Source organism: Sciurus vulgaris (genome assembly GCF_902686455.1).
Source record: "Sciurus vulgaris genome assembly, chromosome: 14".
NCBI classification, from domain to species: domain Eukaryota; kingdom Metazoa; phylum Chordata; class Mammalia; order Rodentia; family Sciuridae; genus Sciurus; species Sciurus vulgaris.
This window is the reverse complement of record NC_136475.1, coordinates 9,902,353-9,926,508: the sequence shown is the minus strand read 5'-3', so window position 1 is coordinate 9,926,508 and position 24,156 is coordinate 9,902,353. Positions and strand designations below refer to the sequence as shown.

The 24,156-nt window shown below is 46.1% G+C and overlaps 1 protein-coding gene across 1 annotated transcript in view; it reads right to left on the bottom strand.

Moving 5' to 3' along the window:
• The window catches only part of VWA3B (von Willebrand factor A domain containing 3B), a 190,908-nt gene that overhangs the window by 88,239 nt on the left and 78,513 nt on the right, over nucleotides 1-24,156 (bottom strand). Inside the window, 4 exon segments of the mRNA XM_079109530.1 lie at nucleotides 5,730-5,861; nucleotides 6,852-6,990; nucleotides 11,280-11,434; nucleotides 16,422-16,618. Coding sequence (XP_078965656.1) covers nucleotides 5,730-5,861; nucleotides 6,852-6,990; nucleotides 11,280-11,434; nucleotides 16,422-16,618 — 623 coding nt within the window.

Below are 24,156 nucleotides of genomic sequence, written 5' to 3'. Positions count from 1 at the left end.
ATTTAAACACAAATCAATGACAGAAAGGCAACATGAAAGTCTTCAAACACTTGGAAATAAAAGAACATGCTTTAAACAATTCATGGCTCAAGAAAAGATATCACAGATAAAATTAAGAGTTGAATGAAAATTAAGTAAAACATTTAAATTTATGGGATGCAGCTAACATAAAGCTGATGGGGAGGTTTGTGGCACTAAAAGCTTACTTTAGAAAAAAGGAACTATCTCAAAACAACAATCTGTGTTCCTCACTCAAGAACCCCCAGAAAGAGAAGTAAAATTAACACAAAGCAAGCAGGAGGAAGGAAAAACAGACAAACATACAAATCAATGAAAATCAATAAAACTGAAAAGGAAAAGAAGCAGACAAAAATTGCCAATATCACAGGTTAGCAAAGAAAATCATTGGAGATCCCACAAAGATGAGAGGAATGATAGGTAATATTATAAATAATTCCATGCCCTTAAAACCAACAACTTGAAACAAATGGATCACTTCCTTCTAGAAGCAAATGGCTGAAACTAACTCAAAGAGATTCAGATAATCTTGATAGTACTATATTTATTAAGGAAGTTGAATCCATAGTTTAAAACTTTCCAACAAAGGGAAATCAAGGCCCAGATGGTTTCATTGGTAAATTCTATCAAACAGTTAAGGAGCAAAAATATAATACCAATTCTATGGAATCTCTTTCAGAAGAAAGAGTGAACACTTCTCTACCCATATTACGAAGTCTATATTCTCTGAAGCCAAAACTAGACCATTATTTCTGAGAAAAAAAAATCTATAGACCAACATTCCTTCTGAACATAGAAAAATCCTCAACAAGATATTTTGAAAAATTTAATGCAGAATATATAAAATGTAGAAAACCTCATGAACAAGTGGAGATTATCCCAAGAATGTAAGACATTCAAAAACATTAAAAAAAATTTATCCCAAGAATGTAAGATATTCAAAACAAATAACCAATGTAATTCATCATATTTGTGAACTACATAGATCAGCTCAACAGACGTAGAAAATACATCTGACAAAATTTGGCATTCATTTATGGTAATAATTTTCAGCAAACCAAGAATAGAGGGGGACTTCATTAACCTGAAAAATGCATACTTTCACAAAAATCCCTTAAAAACAAAAAACCACGACCTACAACAAAAACCCCCATAGCTAGCAAAGTACTTAATGGTGAAAGATTGAAACCTTTCCCTATAAGATTAGGACATCCATTTTGATCACTCCTATTTAGTATAAAAGTCCTACCATTGCACTGATACAAGAAAAAGAGATAAAATCATTTCTATTCACAGATAATATCATTGAAAATCCTAAGTAATCTACAACAGATCTCCTAGAACAAGTGACTTTAGTAAAGCCAAAAGATCCAGTGTCAGCATACAAATATCATTGTAATAAACACAATTTAAAAATTAAAAGTACCATTTATGATAGTAACAAAAAGACATAAATAAATGGAGAAAGACAGACAGAGACAGGGTTAAGAAGTCAGTTCTCCTGAATCTGATCTATAGGCGTAATGCTATCCCAATCAACATCCTAGCACATTTGTTTTTTGTAGATTTTGACAATTGATTCCAAAATATAAGGCAGGTCAAAGGAACTAGAATAGCTAAAAACTTTTGGAAAGAAGAAAGCAGACTGATGACAGGTGATTTCAAGACTTAGTATAAAGTTATAGTAATAAGACAGTGTAATGTTGGCAAAAGAAGAGACACCTCATTCAATGAAACAGAAAAGACCACCAAGGTAGAGCTGTCCCTGGCATCCCTGAGGATCGGTCCATAGAAGTTACGAACAGGGCTGGGGATATAGCTCAGGTGGTAGAGTGCTTGCCTTGCAACCACAAGGCCCTGGGTTCAATCTCCAGTACCAAAAAAAAAAAAAAAAAAAAAAAAAGAAGTTACGAACAGGCAAGTAGGTCTATTACCAACTAACCCTGTGGCTCCAAATTGGAGTAGAGGTATCAGTATGAACGCATGGTGTATTTAATGTAAATACAGATAAACAAATACAGAAATCCAGATATTTGTGGATATAAATGTATATGTGCCCGATCTCTTTCCACTGGGAAAGTCTGAAAGCACAGAAACAATCCAGTAGCAATAAGCACACCAAGCACCATGATCTTGGTTTCTAAATACCATTTCTAATAAAGAAATGAGAATCCCTTGAGGAACTGGTAGATTTTAGGGTTAGGTCTGGGAAAATTTAAAATGATCATGAAACATATTCTGGTGTCAGAAAGTCAGAAAGTGCTAACATAAAAAAAGGGTGGGGGAAAGATTGATTCTTATTTGTTTATTTTGGGGACCAGGGATTGAACCCAGGGGCACTTACCACTGAGCCTATGTCTCCAGCCCTTTTTACTTTTATTTTAAGACAGGGGACAGGGTCTCACTGAATAGGTTAAGGACTAAGTTGCTGAGGCTGACCTCAACTCCCCATCCTCCTGCCGCAGCCTCAGGCACACAACACCACACCCGGCCTAGTGTTCATGTTTAAAGGACACAGGAGGCAGCCTGAAGGAATCCCCAATGGCCAAAGTGGAAATAATTTTAGTAACAAAATTTTTTTAAAAAGTGTTGGGTTATAACTCTATGAATAAAATAAAAATCCAGGAGTCCATAATAAAGTAAATATATGAATGAACCAATAAAAGGAGGAAAATGGAAACTCTGCTTTGTAGAAGATTCCAGAAAATAAATGTGAAAGGAAGGAAGGAAATAGAAAATCACCATTAGCTCAGTCACACTTGCTGTAGAGAAGACTCATCAATGAATGCAAAAATGAGCGGGCAAGGGCTGGGGCTGGGGCTCAGGGGCAGAGCCTTCACCTAGCACATGTGAGGTTCTGTGTTCGATTCCAGCACCGCATAAAATAAGTATTATGAAGGTATTGTGTCCATCCACAGCTAAAAATATTTTAAAATAAAAAATAAATCTGTGGGCAAAAGTTTAAGGAACAAAGGATATTTGCATAGCCTTGTACTATCTTCATTAGTTATAAAGGCGGGAAATATTAACTGTTCAGGGGAGAAACCTGGCTGATGCCACCTCCTTTAAATGATCGGTGTCAACATTACTGATAAGGCATTTCAAAATCACGTGTGCCTGGATACCATGCCGGGAAGAGCAGATGGCTTGGTGAGAATCTTCCTCGAAATCCATCACCCTCGTCGAGGAAGCAGACAAACCAAACTGAAGGGCATTCTGGACAACATCTGGTGAGAATTCTCCCAAAGTGTCTGCGACGGGCTGAGAGCTCTGGCTCCATGAGAATGTTCTAGGCCAGACTCTAAGGGAAATGACTAAACAGACGCCATTCTGCTCTGAGACTCCATGTTACCTACGTAGGAAATAAGCTTCTCCCATGGGAACACCCCGCCTCTGTGCCCATCATCAGTTACTTAGTGTGACATGTTTAACAATACAGAATGATAATTCCTACGCAAAGAAAAATGCTCTCCTTTGATCCCTATTGCTCCTAAACAATGTACCATGTGAACGGTGATTGTGTGGATGTTAGCAACCATTCTTTAGTTTGTACCTAGGTAAGGGTCATTTTGACCCACGTCTCCCTCTGTCGATGATCTCATGATGTCAGTTTGTAATTTTGAATCATAGCAACAGACACTTATGATTGATGGGATTTTTGGTATAAGAACCCCTGCAACCCTGTGGTCAGGGCTGTTCTCCCAATAGCCATTTTTTGGGGGCATTGTGTGAGACAGTCAGCCGGCCGGCTTAATAAAGATTCTCAAGTTTGGACTTCTCAGTGGTGACTGGTCTGTTCTTAAGTTGCGTCCCATAAAAGTGTCAAGATGGTGAAAGGGAAGGTAGAGACACTGTCACCAACTGGGGAAGACAGGGCACGTTGCCAGGGAACACAACGTGAGCTTCTGGAACAGGAGAGCAGAGGGAAGCTGAACGAAGCCTGCCTTTTCCTGCGTAGTAGTGATGTGACCTTCTCAGGTGTGATGAATAAACCAGGGCCAGGTCAGAGGTTGGAGGACGTTGGGCAAAAGGCACTTGGGAACTCTGTACTGTTTTTTATAACTTTTATAAAAATCATTTCAAATTTAAAACTTAAAACAACTTTTGTGCAGGATTTGGGCAGCAGAAATAGAATCAGATGGTCAGCGGAACAACTTCTCCTCTGAGTCCAGTCTCCTAAGTCCTTGGTTGATAAGCCCACAGCCGGGCATGTTGAAAAGATGGTGGGAAGCTGGGAGGAAAGGCAGATGGAGAAGCCCAGGACGGAGTCAAGGAGGCCGCCTGCTCTGCACTACCCCTCCCATTGCCTCTCGCCAGGCCTCACCCCTGCTTACCCAGCAGGCGCAGACCCAGCTTCCCCTCTGGGGCCTTGGGAATGGTTGTGTCCACTGCTCCACGAGACTAGCACAGAGTGGGCGCGGCCCACCATGAGTGGTGTCCGGGTTTGCAAATTGATTACGAGACAAACCAGCCAAAGAGTAAGAGGGGAATTTGGTCGTCCTCACTACTGTTGTTTTTATTCTTTTATGTTTATTGACAATAATTAAATATACTAATGGCATATGACATAATGCTTTGATATGTGTACGCATTGAGAGAGGATGAAGTCGAACTGGCCACTTGTGTGTGTGTGTGTTTTTTTTTAATGGTGAGAACACTTAAAGTCTATTCTCGGTTAACATCTATTCAGCAGTTTTCAAGAACATGTTATTAACTAACAGATAGTTACTATGCTGTGGAACAGATTCCTGGATTATTCCTCCTGTCTAACTGAAACTTCATGCCCTCTCACCAACCTTTTCCTCCTCCTTGTCCCCCATACCCAGCTCTACCTATAACCACATAACCACATTCTACCTACTGTGTCTGAGTTCAACTTTTTTCAGTGTCACCTACGAGGGAGAGACTGCAGTATGTGTTCCAGGGCTAGATCATTTCTCTTAACACAATGTTCACGTTGCATAATGTTGTTGCAAATAATATTTTTTAAGGCCATGTCATATTCCGTTATGTATATGTACCACATTTTCTTCTGCATTGGTCATCTCGAAAATTAATTTTGGACATTCAGTAAACAAGCAAGGAGCTGCAATGCAGATTTTTAAAGACAGCAGAACCATGTTTTACAATTAGAGTTATGGTTGTGGTCAAATGGCTAAGATCTAAGTAGATGGTTGATTGTATTCATTATTTACCCACTGAGATTATATACATAATATTTTGTTATCACAACCCTAAAAAATAATGGGCTCTAAGTGAATAAGACATTCCTATAGTTTGTAAAAGGAGAGAACTTGTGTCACAGTGGCTTCCTTGGTTCATTCTGGAAATTTAACAAGTAGGGCATGAGATATAGATTCTTTCCCAGGATAAGGCGACCAGTCAAGTAAAAATTTTACAGGTTCAGGAGACTGAGGTAAGCAGATTGCTAGTTCGAGGCCAGCCTCAGCAACTTAGCAAGTCCCTAAGCAATTTAGCGAGACCCCGTCTCAAAATAAAAAATAAAAAGGGCTAAGGATGTGGCTCAGTGGTTAAGAACCTCTGGGTTCAATCCCCCATAAGAAAGAACAATAGGAGGAGGAGGGAAGGGGGGAGGGAGGCGGGAGGGGGAAGAAGAGGGGACTAAGAATAAGAATTATTTCTATTTTGTGAATAAATTCAGTACATATTGAAAAATACTCAGACTTCTTCACCCAGATTTCATCTGTTACCTTAATGTCTCTAATCCAGGACTGAGCTGCTTTCAAATTATCTTCATTGATTTCAGCAAGTTTTTCCCGCCAAGCAACTGCCTGACCATCAAAAGTCACAAAATTGAATTTACTTTTGTATTTCAGCTGTTCCTGTAAGAGACAATTATTATTTAACCATTAAACCACTCAAACGTAAGAAAAGCTCAGTTCTCAGCCTGATCTATTTAATCATTAGAATATCTATTTTCAGTTCTAGAAGCTAAAAATCATGTCTGATAGAAAAAATCATTTCTAGTACAAAAGGCATTTAAATAAAATCTATACCTAGTTTGAATGCTAAGACTCTTCCAAATGTATATATGAAGATTTATTATAGATGTGATATATACATATACATACAATGTGGCATTAAATATTGACTTTAATCCTGATATTAATGGTATGCCAAATGTGCACGTTGAATATAATGCTATTAAAGAAGAGAAACCTGAAGGACTTCATCATTTTGATCACCATCTTTTGGGAAAAAACATTATTCACTTACAGATTCACTGACTTGCCTTCCATCTGTCCATCATTCTCCCATACAGGATTGTCAAATTAAAAACTGAATTCATATTTTTTTCTTGCTATTATTTCAGTAGCTAATACATCAGCACAACAGACCCCTGTAAGTACCATCCTAAACATTCAGAGAAGTGGAAATTGAAGTCAGGTCGGCACAGGCAGAGTAGGAACTGGGGGCTTCTATTCATTAGCCTGACACATCCTCCCATGCATCAATTCTGGGACACACTTGTTCATAATAAATGTTGGAAATTAAAATAAAAATGCCAAAATAATCAATATCTGGGAGACAATGGAACTTTCTAGAGCTTTTGGTGTATCACAGACTTCAGGATAGAGACAGCCTGAAGCAATGGACACAGGTCCTCCCTTCAGTAACCATGTGAGGCTGGAGGAGCTTACAAAGGGGAACTGATGGCTCTCTAACGGGCGAAGGGGAGTCTTTTCTGAACTGGCCTTCCCATGGGCTGCATGATTTCCCTGTCCTCTGCTGCTGCCACTCAGTGATGGTTGGTGCAGGTGCATTTGCAACATGCAGGCCCTGAACGCATGGACCTGACCACTCCACCTAACCTGTATAAGCCGAAGGATCTTGTTCTTCACCAAGTCCAGTTTGCTCTTCATGGAGTGAGACGTATCGATGAGGATGTAGATGCAATCCTCACGCACCTTCCCAAAGAGGATTTGGCTCCTGTCCTCCAGCCATTTAATCCTAGGCAGGAGAAGGTTCCAAAAAGAATGGTCAGACTTGCAGGCCACGAGATCGCCTTCCTTACCGCTGAACGGTGCAGCTCCTTGGCCAGCACTGTGGGACACGTTGCCTACACCCACTCTTCAGCCAGTGGATTACTCCCTTTGAAGTTTTTCTGTAGAAAATCCTACATGTGGGCTGGTTGCCTTTCCAACCCCCTCCACCAACCTCAGCAATCCAAGTAAAACAGAACTAAACATCAGTAATACAGAAAACTAAATCCAACATGGGAGCTAGAGCCAAGAGGAAATTACTTCTAGTCACTGATACGTGGGGACCCTCAACTATAAATTCAGACCATCTGTTCTTAAATTCTGCTATTTACTGTCAAGCTCGTAGAGTGGCATGTGCTCCAAAGGAGCTGATGGACAGTATCAGGCAGCTCAAGACCCTGTAACAACCAAGCCCCAGGTGGCTGCATGAGTGGGACTGCTCTGTGGCCCCTCATGGGATGTTACTGAAGTTCATGGCTGCCAGGGAAGCCTGGAGGGTAAAGCCCAGGGAAAGAGGGCAGGGAAAAGACATGAAACTGAGTACAGAGTCCAGCAAGACCTAGGCAACCCAAATGTGTAGGGCAAAATATTAAAGAGATAGTCACTGCACAGAGGGTTAGACAGAGGGAGAGTGTCGAGTTATGGGGAGAGACAGAGAGAAACGTGCTCCAGGGATCTGCAGAAAAGTGCCCTCCAGATTTTGGCTAAGTGCTGGGGAAGGGACTCTGGAAGCCAGGGAACAAATTGTCAGGAAGGAGTGAGTGGATGGACTCCTCAGAGCTCACACAGGTCAGGAAGAATTCAACCAGCAGAGAGGTCGTTTAAACCTCCTTGATATAGGGACAATCAAGTGGGGCCCTCAGAAGGACACTGGCTTGTCATAGGACCAAATGAGCCCTGCAATGAATGCCACCCTGGACCTACACTAAGACTTAGAAGCAAGACTCAGGGTCAGACTGGTTCCAAGTTACTGAACTGATGTGGAACAGACATAAAAAGAGAGTAGCCAAGCACTTGGCACTCACCTATGATCTCTGCAACTTGGGAGACAGAGGCCGGAGGATCACAAGTTCAAAACCAGCCTCAGCAAATTAGCAAGGCTCTAAGCAATTTAGGGAGACTGTCTCAAAATAAAAAATAAAAAGGGCTGGGTATGTGGCTCAGTGGTTAAGCATCTGTAGGTTCAATCCCTGGTACCAAAAACAAAACAAAACAATCAAACATCAACAACAAACTAGTGACATCCAGCACCCAACAATGTAAAACTCAAAATTTCTGGTATCCAATAAAAAATTAACAGGTGCACAAAGAAACAGGTGTATATGATCCATGATAGAAGAAAAAGGGATTACTAGAAACAGACCCTAAAACAACACACCCAATGGAATTGGCAGAAAAAAATGCTACACATCATTAGAGATGTAATTCATATGTTCAAGAAGGGGAAGTGTAAACAGAATAAGAAGAGAAATGGAAGACAAAGAAGACCCAAGTGGAACTTCCAGAGGGATACAACATCTGAAATGAAAAATAACAGCATAATATTAACAATGCACTGAACAACAGAAGAAGAAAAGATCAGGGAAACTTTTAAAAGAAACAGCAATGGGAATAATTTGAAATGCAACAGAGAAAAAAGATTTTTAAGCTTTCACAGAGAATAAGTGGCCCACGGAACAATATCAAGGAGTCTAAGATATGTGTAATTAGAGTCTATGAGGCTAAATACATCATTAGAGTCTATGACAGACAGGAAAAAGAGAAAGAAAAATATTTGAAGAAATATGGTCAAAATGTTCTGATTTTGATTGAAACAATATACATACAGATCCAAGAAGATCAAATAACCCAAAGAGAAGAACACAAAGAAAACCACAGCAGAGTATATCATAACAAAATTGATGAAATCCAGCGACGAAGAGAAAAATCTTATAAGCAACCAGGGACAGAAAAAACACACCTTACATGGAAAGGAACAGACCTAAGAATAGCAAGAGCCTTCTAATTGTAAATTATGCCAGCCAAGCCAGGAGACAAGAGAGGAAGATTTTTAAAGTGACAAAAGATAAAATTTTAAAGCTAAAATTCTATATTTAGCAAAAATATCTTTCAAGATATAAAGGTAAATGTGAGAGTCTTTCAGACTTAAACAGCTGAGACAACTCACCACTAATGGACAAATCATCACTCATGCTACAGGAAATGTGCTAACCTTCCTTCAGGAAGAAATAAAATGATGCTAAGCGGATTCTGGGTCCAAAAAAAGGAAAAAAGAGCAACAGAAATATCAAGTATGTGGACAAATGTAAAATATGTGTCTTCTGATGTTTACTCTAGTTAGAAGACAACAGGCCATTTGTAAAACACGTGTGGAAGTCAAGTCTAGAAGGGACTGGGGATGTAGCTCAGGGGTACAGTATTGCCTGGCAAGTGTGAAGCCCTGGGTTCTATCCCCAGCACTACCAAAAAAAAAAAAAAAAAAGAAAAGAAAAAGAAAAAGAAAGAAAGAAAGAAATTAAACAAGAGGGAAATGAAAGTTGTAAAGTTGTAAGAGTCTTACACACAAAGTGACATGATATTATTTGAGGTAGACATGATAAGTGAAGGATGCATACTGTAAATGCTAACTAGTTACACATGTAAAAATAAAGAGGTGGGGTTAATAAGAGTGGAGATAAAATGGAACCATAAAAAATAAACAAAAGAAAGGCAAAAAAAAAAAAAAAAGTAAAAAGAGAAAAAAGAAGAAAAGGGACAAATAGAAAACAAAGAGCAAGATGTCTGATTTAAATCCAAGCAAATCACTGATCACATTAAATGTAAATGCTCACAACACTCCAATTAAAAGGCAAAGATCACCAGACTTATTTAAAAACAATATTTGTATATATTCTGTTACAAGAAACCCAGGTTTCCTCAAGGTGATGGGCCCACTAACAAAGCTTCAGGACAGAAAAAAGTACTGACAAATGAAAGGAGTGGATGAATCCAAAACAAGAGTTGAAGACTTCACACTATCTTAGAAGAAAGTAGAAGAAGGAAAACTTCCTGACACGCCTTGACATCTGTGGGGAGCAGAGGAACAAAGGGACCCCGGGGATGCTGGGTGTTGTCCCTCCCAGATTCGCAGCCCAAGCTACTCTCCCCAGGGAGTCAGCTGCAGACACCTGGGCTGCTGGGTAGGAGTGACCCAGCCCTGCCTGGGATTTGAAAGGCCAGCCTGGCAAATGGGTGCCCGCGACCTGCAGCTGTCTGACAAAGTGCAGGAGGAGGAAAAAGTGCATGTTGCCGTGGCTGTTGCAGGCTGGCGCTGGCTGAAACTCATTAGGTTTAGTATCTCGACTCATCCATAGAACAATTTATAAATGGTGTCACTATCCCCACTTGATACCCAAAGACATTAACTAACTTCCCCAGGGTCACACAGCAAGTGGCAGAGCTGAGATGACAATCCAGCTCCATTGGACCTCAGACCCCATGCGTCTAAATGAATTTGGTCTTTGGGGTCTGACACTGGCCCCTGGCCCTGGGAGGTGAAGACATTCGGGCAGATCATCCTCACCAGGCCCTCCCTGAGGCTGCAGCAGGAGCACTGTCAGATTTTAAGAACCCGAGAGGGAAGACGGGAAGTTTCTATTAGTTGATTTTTATGTACACATTTCAGATGTTTTCTAAGATTGTCCAACATTGCAAGAGGCACAATGAAATGCTTTTGAAATGAAACATTCAAGGGTGGAAGGCAGGTGTACTGTTGTCTGCAGTGCACTGTGGCCCCCGCATCCAGGATGCAGCCTCCTGCAGCGAAGCCAAGTGTGATCAGTGTGATCCACACCTCTGCTGCTTTCAAGAACCTGCACTGGTACCAAGGCAGCGTGGAACCAGCATCCACCTATTCCCCCTCAATATCATCAAGGTCATTGTGAACCAGGGGACAGTCACCTTGACTTAACAGTGTGTTTATTGGCTACTTTGCTTTTTTTTTGGTACCAGGGATTGAACCCAGGGGCACTTAACAGCTGAGCCACATCCCCGGACCTTTTACACATTTTATTTAGAGACAGATCCTCACTAAGTTGTTGAAGCTGGCATTGAACTTGTGTTCCTCCTGCCTCAGCCTCCCAAGCCGCTGGGATTATAGGTGTGTGCCACTGGGCCCAACTAGGTCACTTCTCTTAGTTGAGCTTTTACCTAGAGATCAAGCAGATTTGCATTTTGAGAAAGATTAACCCGCTTGCACCCCCCTGGGAATACACCAACCTCCTCTGGATCCGGGCCAGCGCCGTGTGAACTCTCTCCCTGTACCACCTGAACTTCTCCTTGGTGATGTTGACGTGGACCAAGGTCCCATCCTTCCAGGCAGCATGGATAAACCTGTTGCAGTATTTTGCATGGACTATCTTCTTCTTGGTCTCCTAAGGAAGGGACAAGGACAGAAGCCACTCTGAAACCATTCAGAGAAGGAAGGTCTCCAGGATGGCACTTCTGCCTCTGCCTAATTGGTACAAACTTTAGTTCTCATCCCCGCCACAAAATCATTCAGTCACTAATTCAAACACCCACGTTCTGGTGCCTGCTCCACAGGATGCTAGGTGTCATGCACAATGGTCAGAAAGACATGCTGGTCCCATCTGCGCCCGGGAGGAGCCAATGATTCCAGCAGGAGGGAGACACGACACTACACACACACACGCACACAATTAGCAATGCAGAGTACTGGATAACCCAGTACCTGGTGCTGGGTCGAGACAGAGAGGACGGAGAAAATCTTGACAAAGAAGAAAGTTCACAGTGCACCAGAGGGTCAGGGAGACCACAGACCATGCTGAAGGAGGCGGGACTTGGGAGTCACCCAAACCTCTTTCCATGGCTGCTTCCAGCCACGAATAAAGCCAGGTAGCCACGAACCCCATCCCATGTCTAGAGCCTTCCACTGGGCCATACAGACCTGGCTCAAGGACAGAGGCTCCCACAAGGAATGCTGTCATCACTGCTCATGCCTGGCACCAGGGATACAGTCCACAACAGAGACCCCCAAACCTGCCGAAGGAGCTCATGCTAGCAGGGGAAGAGCCAGATCAGAAGCAAAGCAGAATACAGTAGGGCAGAGGCCACCAAGGGCTTGGGAGGAAGATAAGGCAGGGAAGGAGAATGGAGAGTGCCCGGGAGGAGGGCGGAAGGCAGGGACCTTAAAACCCAAGGGGAAAGCTTGGGAGAAGGGAAACCGGAGCTGAGACCTGAAGGAGCCAGGTGGCCAGGGCAGGCCTGGGGGAAGCTGGAGGGCCGGCAAGGCCACATCCCCAGCCAAGTTTGCCTGGGCGTTTGTGGAATCTGGGGAAGACCATAGCCAGAGGAGCGTGGCCAAGGGAAGGAGCCATTCCTGACTGGAAGGGGCCCGGGAGGGCATTGGCAAAGCCAAGCAGAGGAGGAAGGGCATGTCCACAAGTCACTGAGGAGCTGGATTCTAAAGGGAAGCAGAGGAAGGAAAGAGATGAAGCAGAAGCAGGCGTGGGCCAGATCTAAAACTCCACTCGCGGGGGTGGTTCCTGCGTGGAGAAATCATAACGGGGACTGGAGCCGTTTACCAAATGCAGATCTGCCGATGGAAAGGTGGACGCTACCAGGGAAGGAGTTCTGCCAGACCAATGCAATAAAGGGAGGGGGGCCTATGAGGATGCATGGGAGGGACGGACAGCTGGAGAGGACGGAGGAAATGACCCGTATGTCCCCACGGGGTTGAGGATTGAGCGCAATCAGAGAGGGGGACGTTTGGCACTGATGATGGGGCTGTGTTGATGCAGTTATTTGTGATGACAAGGTCAAGGGTACAGCTAGGCAGGGGTGGACCGGACGGAGTGGAGGGGCGGTCACTGGAGAAGTGGGCAGTCAAAGGAAAGGAAGGTCGGCGCAGTGGGAAGGCCGCCAAGGTGGGGTCGGAGTCACTAAGAAGAGCAGGGGTTGTTGCCCGACGGGGAAGTACAAGCCATCAGCTCCGAGGACCCGTGGGGTTAAGCTGGGCGCAGCAGATAACAGCCACGAGGAGGGGCAGGGAGTCCGAAGATGTGGCCGAGAGGAGCGAGGAGGCCACCACCACGTCCAGGCCCCCGGGGAATGGGAGGGACACAGCCTGCACACCAGAGGGACGGGAATGCTAGAGCCAGGCAGGGCGAGGGGCAGGGGGCCAGCAGCTGCTGGTGAGGGTGGGCTTGCGGGGCACCGGTGAGATCGGCCCTGTGCTGCCAAGGCGGGTAGGGAAGGGACCCAGGCCTGGATGCCAGCACAAAGGTGGGCGGGGAAACGTGCGTCGCCCTGCTTCTCCCTCTCTGCGGGGTCATCCCGCGCAAGGGCCTCTCGGTCCCCACGGGTCATTTCCCCCATGCCCTGTGGACAGCCATCTGGAAAACTCGAGACAGAAAGCTACCTGGAGGCAGGCCGCTGGGCGACGGCGTGCCCCAGGGGGGTGGCAGGTGGGAGCGGGGACCCCAGATGGAGCTGGCCACGGATGGACGACTTCCCGTTCTCATGTGCAAACGTGAGAACCCCAGTGTCCGCCTCGCACCTACAACACGGAGGCCGTCCACGGTGCTGATCCAGCACCCTCGACGTTAGCGTCTGCAACTGGGAAAGGGGCTCCCACGTGCACGTTCAAATGTGGACTTGACAGTGCCCGTTTTACAGACGGGGAGAAGGAGGCCCGCCTCCTCATCCATCTTGGAAGCGGTGCACAGTGAGGTCTCTTTACCCCTTTACTTCTCAATGTAAACGGGTTTCTTGGATCTGTACCTGTTTAAGCCGGTTTTTATAGTTTAATGCTTAGGGGTCTAGCCCGGTTGAAAACCTCCATAATCTACCTATTTCACAGCTGAAGCTTCTGTCTGCTTTATCCACATCCCAATTTTAGGGTTAAATTCAGTTTGGGACCCACAGTCTAAATACTAAAAGTAAAACTGTTCATTATAGGTGGATATTTTCAGTGTCAGTATCTGTGGAAAAGGGGAGCTGCACTTTGTCATTCTCAAACTTCGCTGCGTTATTATTCATTAGCACAAGGAATTTGAGGCCAAAGTCCCCTTTTATAAGCCAAATTCTTCAAGCTGACCCTCTAAAATGTCATTTAAAATCATCAAGAAAGAGTATGGAAGAAATTGGTACTGGAGCTAGCTCTGGGCCTGAGCGTATGTCACAGACTCAAGGTCGGCCGCATCCAAATCAACAGGATGAGTATTTTTAAATACCCAGGGTCTAATGTATTTCCACAATGGAAATTTAGTTATGTGTAACTTCCTGAACATTACTGACTGAATAACGTCTACGAAGCTGGAAAACGGGGCTGCGGGTGGGGGCGCAAATGAGATTTTCCCTGCCCTGCAGCAATTACTCTGCTTCCTAGGATACGCCAGAAAACAGGTCTCGCATCCTGCGTTTTTCTAATTTGGCTTTTATATTTTCCTCCTGCAGCTCCCGGTGAGCACCCGGCAGCAGGAGGGCAAAGAATCAACTCGGCGAGGCTGAAGCGGCTGGAGGGAAACAGCGCTTCCGGGGGCTCAGAGAGGTTGGAGTCTCCCGGCCCTGGATCTACGCTTGCCTCAGTGATGACCTTGACCTTGAAGCAGAGCCTCAACCCTGTTTGCAGAGGGCCTTGATCCCCACCCCACTCATCTCCGTGGGGCCAAGGGGCCAGCAGGCCTGCTCTGGTTTGCGTTTCTACCCTCACCTCTCAGCATGGGACATCATCACCTCCTAAAACGGTTTCCTCTGGTTTTAAACATCTGGAAGGCTCCTTGTATCCCGATTTTCTTTCATCTCAAGACACTTCTTGGTCTTTCCGTACTTCTAAACTTTGGATCCCAAGTCTTTTGGTTCCTGTTCTACATGTGGCTGTTTCTCCAAGTGCCGTCCTGGACTGGCAGCTTCAGGGACCCTGAAGGTTTGAGTACAGTTCATCCTCACCATGTTGAGACCTGGTCCCCACTGTGGCGGTGTTTGGAGGCAGCGGCCTCTAAGAGGCCATGAGGTTGTTAAGAGAGATTCGTGTTCTTCTTGTGGGATCGAGTTAAGTCTCTGAGCACTGGGTTGCTGACCCCTAGAGTGGTTTGTCATCCCCGTCTGTCTCTCACAAGGTGCTCTTCCACCTGTACCTGCTTTCCTCCCTCTCTTCTGCCATGACACAGTGAGGACCCCACCAGAAACCAAGCAGATACCAGCACCATGCTCTTTGACTTGCAGAACTATGAGCTAAATAAACCTCTTTTCTTTATAAATTTCCCAGCCTCAGATATTTGGTAACACAAAACCAATGAAGACATTATTGATGCAAATTCTTGGGCTACTGACTCACGTGCGTGACTCTAGAGGACAGAAACCACTGTGAATGAGATGATCCTTCCACCGGGAGCCGGAGTCAGGCTCTGTGAGAAGCTGTGTTCCCATGAGACCCCCTTGGCACAAGGGAACTACAGCTTCCAAAGTTCTCAATATACACTCATCTGGGGCTATCACCCTTTGGAGAAAGTGATTTGATATTTACTGGGAAACCATTCTGTGCTGGCTGGTAGTCACAAGAAGAATGCACCTTTGAGAGAGTGAGAAATCAAGAGGACCACAGAAACGCCTGCTTTTGGAGCATCCACCAGCAGTTGCTTCTTTCCATCCAGTGTGGAAGAAGGTCCTCTCTTTGGACAGAATGTTGAATAATTCAAACTTTAATGCCTGAATTTCTACAGTCCCAGCCAATGACTTATCCATAATTCACATGTATCTAGTGTTACGGTTTAGAAATGGTTTGAGTGTGTCCCCCCACAGGTCTGTATGCTGGAAGCTTGGTCCCTAGTGCATCAGCGTTGAGAGGTAGCGGAATCTTTAAGAGGGGGCCCTAGTGGAAGGTCATGGTGTCCCTGCCTCTGAAGGGGATGGATGCTGTCTTGCAGAGTGAGTGTTCTCATCAGAGCAGACTGTTATAAAGTGAACAACCTGTTCCCCTTCTACATGTGTCCATTTCCCTTTCCACTTCTCTGCCATATTGTAATGCAACCAGGGGACCCTCACCAGAAGCTAAGCAGCAGAGGTCGTCTGATATGGGGCTTGCAGCCTCCAAACTGTGAGCTAAATAAACCTCTTTTCTTTATAAAGTACCCGGCATCAGGTATTCTGTTATATCAACACTCACAAAAAAACCAGACAACTAGAAACCATTCCCAGACAGATCTCTGCTCTCACAGGTACCATTTAGAGAAGAATAAGGCAGGGAGTAGAAGGAACACCTTTCTTCATGGAAACATAAGCTGATTTCCCTCCTGGCTGCCTTCAGTGTGGTCCTGCCCTGGTTTTGAACCTGAGGGAGGCCTCACCCCCTAGGGCATTTATGGGAATTCCACAGCCCCTCCCAAAGTTCACTTCACCTACCGCACTGGTCTGCATGGACTCATTCTCAGGTTTGGCTTTTATATCAACGACTCCATCAGCATGGCGGAAAGAGCAGGCAGCAAGGACATCGTAAAATGACAGCTTCTGGGCCTTCAAGCCATGTTTCTGTAGCCACTTCTTAGAGTCCCAGGTGTCTTCTGGATTCGACTCATTCTCCACAAATGCTGCTCCTGACTCTGTTTTTGGAATACAGTTCATGAGCCATTCATTCTGCACAGACAACTCCTATTACACCCTCGGCTTCCTGTGCACCAGGCTGGGACATGCCTTTGTTAGCCACGCTGCATTTCAGGAAAGCAGCTTTCCAAAGCAGGGCTGGCAGAGAGTTAGTGCACAGGACTAGACACAGGAATCTAAGGGTTTTTTTTTTTGGTGGGGGGAGGGGATACAAGGGATTGAACTCAGGGGCCCTCAACCACTGAGCCACATCCTCATTTTGTATTTTATTTTGTATTTTATTTAGACATCCTTATTTTGTATTTTATTTAGAGACAGAGTCTCACTGAGTAGTTTAGTGCCTTGCTTTTGCTGAGGCTGGCTTTGAACTCGTGATCCTCCTGCCTCAGCCTCCCGAGCCACTGGGATTACAGGCATGCATCACTGTGCCTGACAGGAATCTAAGACTTTTCATCTCATTTCCTTCTCTACTTAAGATAACTGACCCAGTGCCCGAGTGCAGCTGCATGATAGACCAATGCTGTGTGTCAGAGGCTATGGGTTCAAGTCCTGCCTCTCTCGCTTGGGCTAGTTGCTCAAATTTGGGTGGGACACCCCACTTGACCTCTTGGGCTTAGGGAGATGTCTTTACCTGCAGATGGAAGTTAGTATCTGTTGGCCTTTCTAAGTATGTCACAGTAATTCAATAAGAAAAGTCACCTGATTTTTTTTTTTTTTTCTTTTAATGAGGTGGGAAGAGAAATAGGGATGTACAGCCTACAGCCTAGGGAGAGGTGAAGTCTATCAACACAACAGCTGTTAGGCTGCTTCTCTTGAAGTCCCTTGTTACCCTGGGGGGGAATTTGTCCCTATTAAGAACGTGGCCCTCAGCTCTGCTATCTCGGAAGCCTCCCAGGTCAGCCTGGAGCAATAGCTAGGACAACTTTCTTTAGGCTCGCAGATCACCAAATAACCCAGAACTTGTCAATGACCCAACTACTCCCAACTTCAGGCTCAGTCCCTTTGTTTTCCAGAAGTTGCCTGTACGGTAGTCCTTCAGCACCTGCAGGGGATTGGAACAAGGATACCACCGTATGCAGATGCTCACGTCTCTCCTACAAGACATAGAACCTAAGACATCCTCTGATGTACTTTAAGTTAACCCTAGCTGATTGACCATAACTCCTACAGCATCAATGCTGGGCGAATGGTTGGTAGGCTGTCAGGAAATAATGACAAGAAAGAAAGTCTCTACATGTTCAGTACAGACACAATCTTTTCTGAACATTTTTGAGCCATCGTTGGTTGAATTCTCAGACGAAGAACTTCAGGCTACAAAGCACTGACTGCAATTAAATAGTTGCTCTCACTATTAGGGGAACACAAGTACCCTTCGCTCTACGCAAGGGGCTACATCATCAGAAGAAGATTCAGGGAAAGAAAACACTTTGAAGCCAATTATCCCTCAGTAATTGGAGCTGCCCGTTCACACTTCACCTGAGCCAGGTCCCACGACTGAACAGGACACCTTTGACAGATCTCACTCTGAAGCCTGCAGGAGCCGGGACTTACCAAAGAAGCTTGTCTGGGCTTCTGAACTTTAAACCCAGCTGCCACCCAGAGCCCCTGGTGTCCTTCACACCTGGCGCCAGCTCACCCTTCCGCCCCAGGGAGCGCAGGCTGGGCTTCCCAGGTTCCCTCCAAGGCTCTCCTCAGCCCCAGGAAGCTGCCGAGAGCACGGAGCCTCCCATGGCTGTTTTCCCTCAGTGACTGCTGACTAATCACCGGCCTCCTGGCCTCCCGTCTGCTCTTGAGATGGGCAGATGGGGAGAGGGCCTCCCACCACCTGGCTGCTAGCCGCCTGCAAGGGGCCACATCTTCCAGCACAAGCACTCCCCCAGGAGTGCTTGTGCACAACCTTTGGGTCACCACATAGGCAGGGTCGGAGGGAGGGAGGGACAGGAGAAGAAAGGACACCTGAAATCTATAAAGGGGCAGGACACTGCCTCTCCCTCGGGCACCAGCTCTGGACCCCTCCTCTCCAGGGGAATCTCTCTCTCTCTCTCTCCCTCTCTCTCTCCTCACTCTCTCTCTCCTCACTCTCTCTCTCTCTCCTCTCTCTCTCTCTCCCCTCTCTCTCTCCCCCCCCTCTCCCCCTCTCCCTCTCTTCCCTCTCTCTCTCCTCTCCTCCCTCTCCTCTCTCTCTCTCTCTCTCTCTCTCTCTCCCCATTCTATCCTTTAAATAAGACATTTTGCTCTTGCCTCAGCATTTCTCGGGTACTCAGTCTTCAACACCAGGGGAACAAGGACCCGACTCTGATTTTCAAGGCGGGTGTCACTCTTTCTTCCTTCTTAGGGAGACAGATTCTTTTCCTCCTCCCCTTTTCTCCTGATTGACAGGTGTGGTAGGGAATAAAATTTTCATCCAGTTGTTTCCATAGCAACACACACCTGCTCCGTTTGGGGGTTGTCTTCTTTTTAAAAGAAAAGAGAGCTCTTCAAGTGTAAATTCAAGTTTACCATTAAAAGAACTTCCTAAAAACATTCAAACCAATCCTTGTAAGGGTTGTTAAAGAGCCAGAGACTCATTTTGAAGCTCTAGATTTCCTGGGGACAGGTGGTGCAGCCCCTTGGGGGCAGGATTCAGGCTTCCAATTAATCACCCCAAGAAAGGGTTCAGGTGAAGACCCCCAAAGAACGTGAATTTCATAAAGGAGAGAAGGGGCGGTTAATCAATCATAAACCGAGAGCCCAGGTGCTCCCAGGGAGGACAGCAGGAAAGGAGTACAATCTTTTCCTTTAGGGCTAATTATACCCATTAGCAGCTGAGCCTCACTTTTCCCAGGAGGGGCGGGGCGGGTGTCATTAGCATCACTTAGTAAGGGGGCCTTTCCATCCCCCCGTACCCAGCACCCACCGAGCCCTGGTTTATAGGGAGGTGGGAGCTGGCAGCCCGGCAATGGCGCTCTCCCCTCCCACTCTGACAGGTTGCTTGAGGTTTCCTTGCAGTGAGGGGCGAGGGAAGCAGATGGCAGAGCACAGCATTCACGGGTCCTCTCCTTCCTACTTGGAGTGGCCCTAGTGGCCAATGCTTTTGACACCAGCACTGTTATAGCCAGGCCACAAACAAAGGGGTCAGCTGGGCGTTGTTTATCCGCGCTCTCTCTGGCCGTCGTGCATTCACCTGCGCCAAGGCTGGCTCCCCAGGGCCCTGCAGGTACGGAGACTTAGGACCCCACAACTGCCCCCCCATCCTCCTCCCACGAGCGTTACTTGTCTGGCTCCTCATTCCTGCCACACTAGTCCTATGGCTTTCAAGGGGACTGTCACCAGGTGAGCAGACGAGAAACACCCTGATCCACCACACCGCTTCCAACACGGCCACTACTCAGAAAGAGGGTGCTACGTGGAAAGTTCGAGGAACTTGAAATTCACGTTGTAAGGGTTTCTTGATCACAGGGTCCTTCTCCCAAACCCCCACCTCCCCGGGAATGGCCAGGAGCTCACCCCAACAGGATCCCAAATGGGCTCGTATTTTATAGACCACATCAGGGCACATGTGTCAGACAACCCTAGGAATCACGGTGCCCTGGACACCGACCAACCCTTGGCCACCCCCACAGGAAGGCACATGAAAACGTATGCTGTCAAGAAAGCTGAGAATGCGGGTGGGAGGAGCAAAGGCGGGAGAGAAGCGGGAGACAAGAATGGAGGGCAGCTGGGGGCGGGTGAAGCCGCTCTCAGGTCCCACCTGCTGCGGGATGGGGAAGCCAACTGACAGCCGCAGGGGCCCAGGGGCCACGAAGGCGAGAGGAAGCCCAGCCTGGTCTGAGCCCAGGGGACAGGTGGTGACGGCACCGAGGCAGGGAGCCAGGCTTACTGCCTGATATTTCCTGTGACTCTGCACTTGCTAAAGACCATGTGCTGAGCGTGGGCACCTGGACTGCAGGAGTATCAGAAGAGGAGGAGGGAGGAGATGGAGGACGTACCTGTGCAAAATCAACCCACACCACTGTAACCAAAGTACCCGACAAGAACAACTTGGGAGCAAGGGTTATTTTTGGCTCATGGTTCAAAGGATTCAGTCCATGGCTGGCCAACACCATTGCTCTGGGGCCGAGGAGGCTGAACATCATGGCAGAAGGGCATGGTAGAGGAAAGCCACTCAGCTCATGGCCGCCGGGGAGGAGAGGGACGCAGAGAGAGATTCCAGGGACAAAACGTAGTCAGTCCTCACCCCTAGCTACCTACTTCCTCCAACTAGGTCTCTCCTGCCAGTAGTCCCTTCAACTATGGCTGGATTAATCCAGCAAAGAGATTAACCCACTGATGAGCTCAGAGTCCCAATCACTGCCTCAGAGTCCACTTCTGAACCTGACTATATGGGGCTCATGCTTCCAACGCACAAGCTTTAAGGACATTCCAGATCCAAACCCTAATAATGGTAACCCAGCAATAGTCTGCAAACCAATTACTTCACTGAGGAGCTTATGGTAAAATTTTTGGGGTGCCCCTGGGACTGTACACATGAGGGCCAAGGACAGACGGGAAGCAGCGATGGGCCTGACACCACAGGTCTGGCACATACTGCCTCCAGGTGGACAGTCCTCGAGTCTGCTGAGCAGACTGTCCTAGGACCTGGGAAGCCCGTTAGAATGCGTAGCAGTTAGGGTCATCAGAATGAGGGAGAACTGTGATACATTCTGGGCTCTCCCACCCCTGGAACACTGTAAAATGATTCGTCCTTCCTCCCTGGAAAATCTCTATTGTAGTGGGCTCCGCGGGTCACCCAATTTGTTCATAAACAAGTAGGAAAATAACTCCGACACTAAGTGTCCATAATTCCTGGAATCATAGGGGTGGGAGCAGGAGGAAAAGGAAATAAAAAACAATGAGGCAAAACAAGAAGCAAATGTAAAAATAAAGAACATAAAGTACCAGTAATGGAAAGAACCTGGGAGAGGAGCTAACGTCCGTCCAAAGTCTCAAAATCTACAGCCCCTGCAGGTGGCTACTGAGAGGAGGACAGCAATGGTCAGGGTGGCGTCAAGCCCACGTGAAGGCTGAGAAGAAGCCACTAACGGAGTGCAGAAGAATTTAAAAAGCCGCATTTTAATGTGTCCACCCCTAAATGGACATTCGAAATAAATGGAAAGTGTTTGTACCTTAAGCAACTGCTTCTTCCAAGATAGCCAGGACGGGGCAAGATAAACACAGACCGGTTCCAGATGGCTGGCACAATGTGGACATGCTGAGATTAAGAAGTGGGAAAAAGATGAATGGCATTTGGGAAATATAAACCGAGTGACCTGGAATTCACAGGGTCAGCAGTAAGGATCGGGTTGTTGGTCTTTTTATTGTTGAGCTGTAGGAGTTCTTGACATGTCTTGGATCTAGAGTCTTTATTATACCCACAATTTGCAAATATTTCCATTCTGAGGGCTGTCTTTTCTCTTTCTTGACGTGTCCACTGAAGTCTAAGACTTTGTAGATCCTGTCCACTTTGCCTATGTTTTCTCCGGTTGCCTGTGATTTAACTGTCATAACCAGGGACCACTGCCTAACCAAATGCCATGAACTGCATTACGTTTTCTTCTACAAGTTTTACAAGTTTTATACTGAGGTCTTTGATCTACCTTGAGTTAAATTTTTGTATATGATTTGAGGTAGGAGTTCAAGCACATTTTTTGGGGGGTGTGGATATCCAACTGTCCCAGCACCCTTCACTGACAGATTATTCTTTCCCCATTGAAACAGCTTGTCACCTTTGTCAAAAATCGATTGACAATAAATGTGTGAATTTACTTCTGTGACCTCAGTCTGATTTCATTACTCTACATCTCTACTTATGCATAATTCACCGTCTTCTTTATTATGTCTTTGTAGTGTATTTGGTATATCTTCCAAAATTTTTCCCCAAGATTATTTTTGACTATTCTGCGTCCTGTGCGTTTCAATATGAATTCAGGTGCAGCCTGTCCACGTCTGTGCCCGATCTTCTAGATTCCCAGGAATGTGTCAGGGCTCTTCAACTAGAACTCCGTGCCTTCAGTTCCTCATCCACAACCTCAGGCAGCCACAGTGAGTTACTGTTCATTGTTTTATGACAATTTCCTCCAGGCTTTTCACACTGGGTAAGCTCTGAGTCAGGTCTTGGGGACAATGAGCAAACCGGTCAAATAATGAGAATTCCTGGAGAATAAGGCATGGAAGGAATTCCAGCCCCAGGCTGCCTCCCTCTGCTGGCTGCTGGGTTGCTGATTTTCACTAGGATTGCAGGATATTTGCCTCCAAGTTTCGTGAAGTGCTAGAGAGGGGAATGTGAAAAGGGAAAGTTAACATGCCCTGAGCTTACTGTCGCCACTGAGATTCAGTCACTTTTCTTGGCTAAACACTCCCCAGCTTGCTGCATGCCTTTGGTTAATTTCCAGATCGATTTCCACATTGTTTTTATGGAGGAGAGGCTTCTCAGAGGTCTTTAACCTGCTGTTTTCACCTAGGCGGTTTCAGTCTTCTCATAGTTACAGGATTCAAAAATACTGAATATAACCACTTTATTGGATTTATTATCCTTTACCATAATCACTTTTTAGCACGATGTTAACTGCGGCATTACCTCATACCTTGCATGACATCCCAATATCTTTCCTAAATTAAATGCATCACAGCAATAAAATTCTAATTGGCCGGATCGCCTATGTTGGGGGGAAAAATGAGTCTTAATTCTGAGCTGGGGAAGCATCACGGGCGATTCGACTGCCGAAGTTGCTCTGGGTGTGTTTTCAGTCTAGAAAATACAGACCTCATTACCCTGGAGAAAGTGTCCGTCTGAGTAGACATCACCTCGATTCTCACTTACGGCTTGTTAATCAGCCTTGTCAATATTCACTGGACTATAAAGAGGGTTTCGAGGTGTAAAGGCGTATGGGAGAAAAAAACGTGAGTTCTGGGGAAAAGTATCGTTGAGTCCTTCGCCTTGCCTGAAGGGAGAGCACTAGGACCTGTGTGCAAGGAGTTTCTGGTCATGTAAGAAGCCAGCTGTGCCCGGGTCTCGTCCGCAGCCCTGTTTGAGCAAAGGGAGAAGACATTCCTGAGAAGGCAGCCATGTGCAAAGCGCTCTGTGAACCAGTTTGTTCTGCTCTCGAGTTGGACGTCACCACGTTGGTAGAAGCTTCACCTAACGACCTGATGGGGCATCTACCATGGATGTGGAATTGAAAACTCAGGATCCATGCATATCAGCATCCAAGACATCTTGGGGTCAAAGACCAGAAAATGAGATGATCGCCGGACGTGCCGGTGTTTCCCGCGGTAACAGGCAGTTCACTTTACCCCAGTGGTACGGCCTCGGCCATCTGAGCTTAAGGCCAGACTCCTGTATTTCTCTCCTGGGTCTCCCAAGGACGCCCCGTCTCAGAAGGTCCAAACTAACTTCGTCATCCTTCCCCGGGCCTGGCTCTCCTCCAGCACTTTCTCAGCTTGGTGGAGGAGCCACGTCCCTCCAGGAACTTGTTTTTGACACCTCCATCTCCTTCACGGGTCCTGCCGATTCAACAAC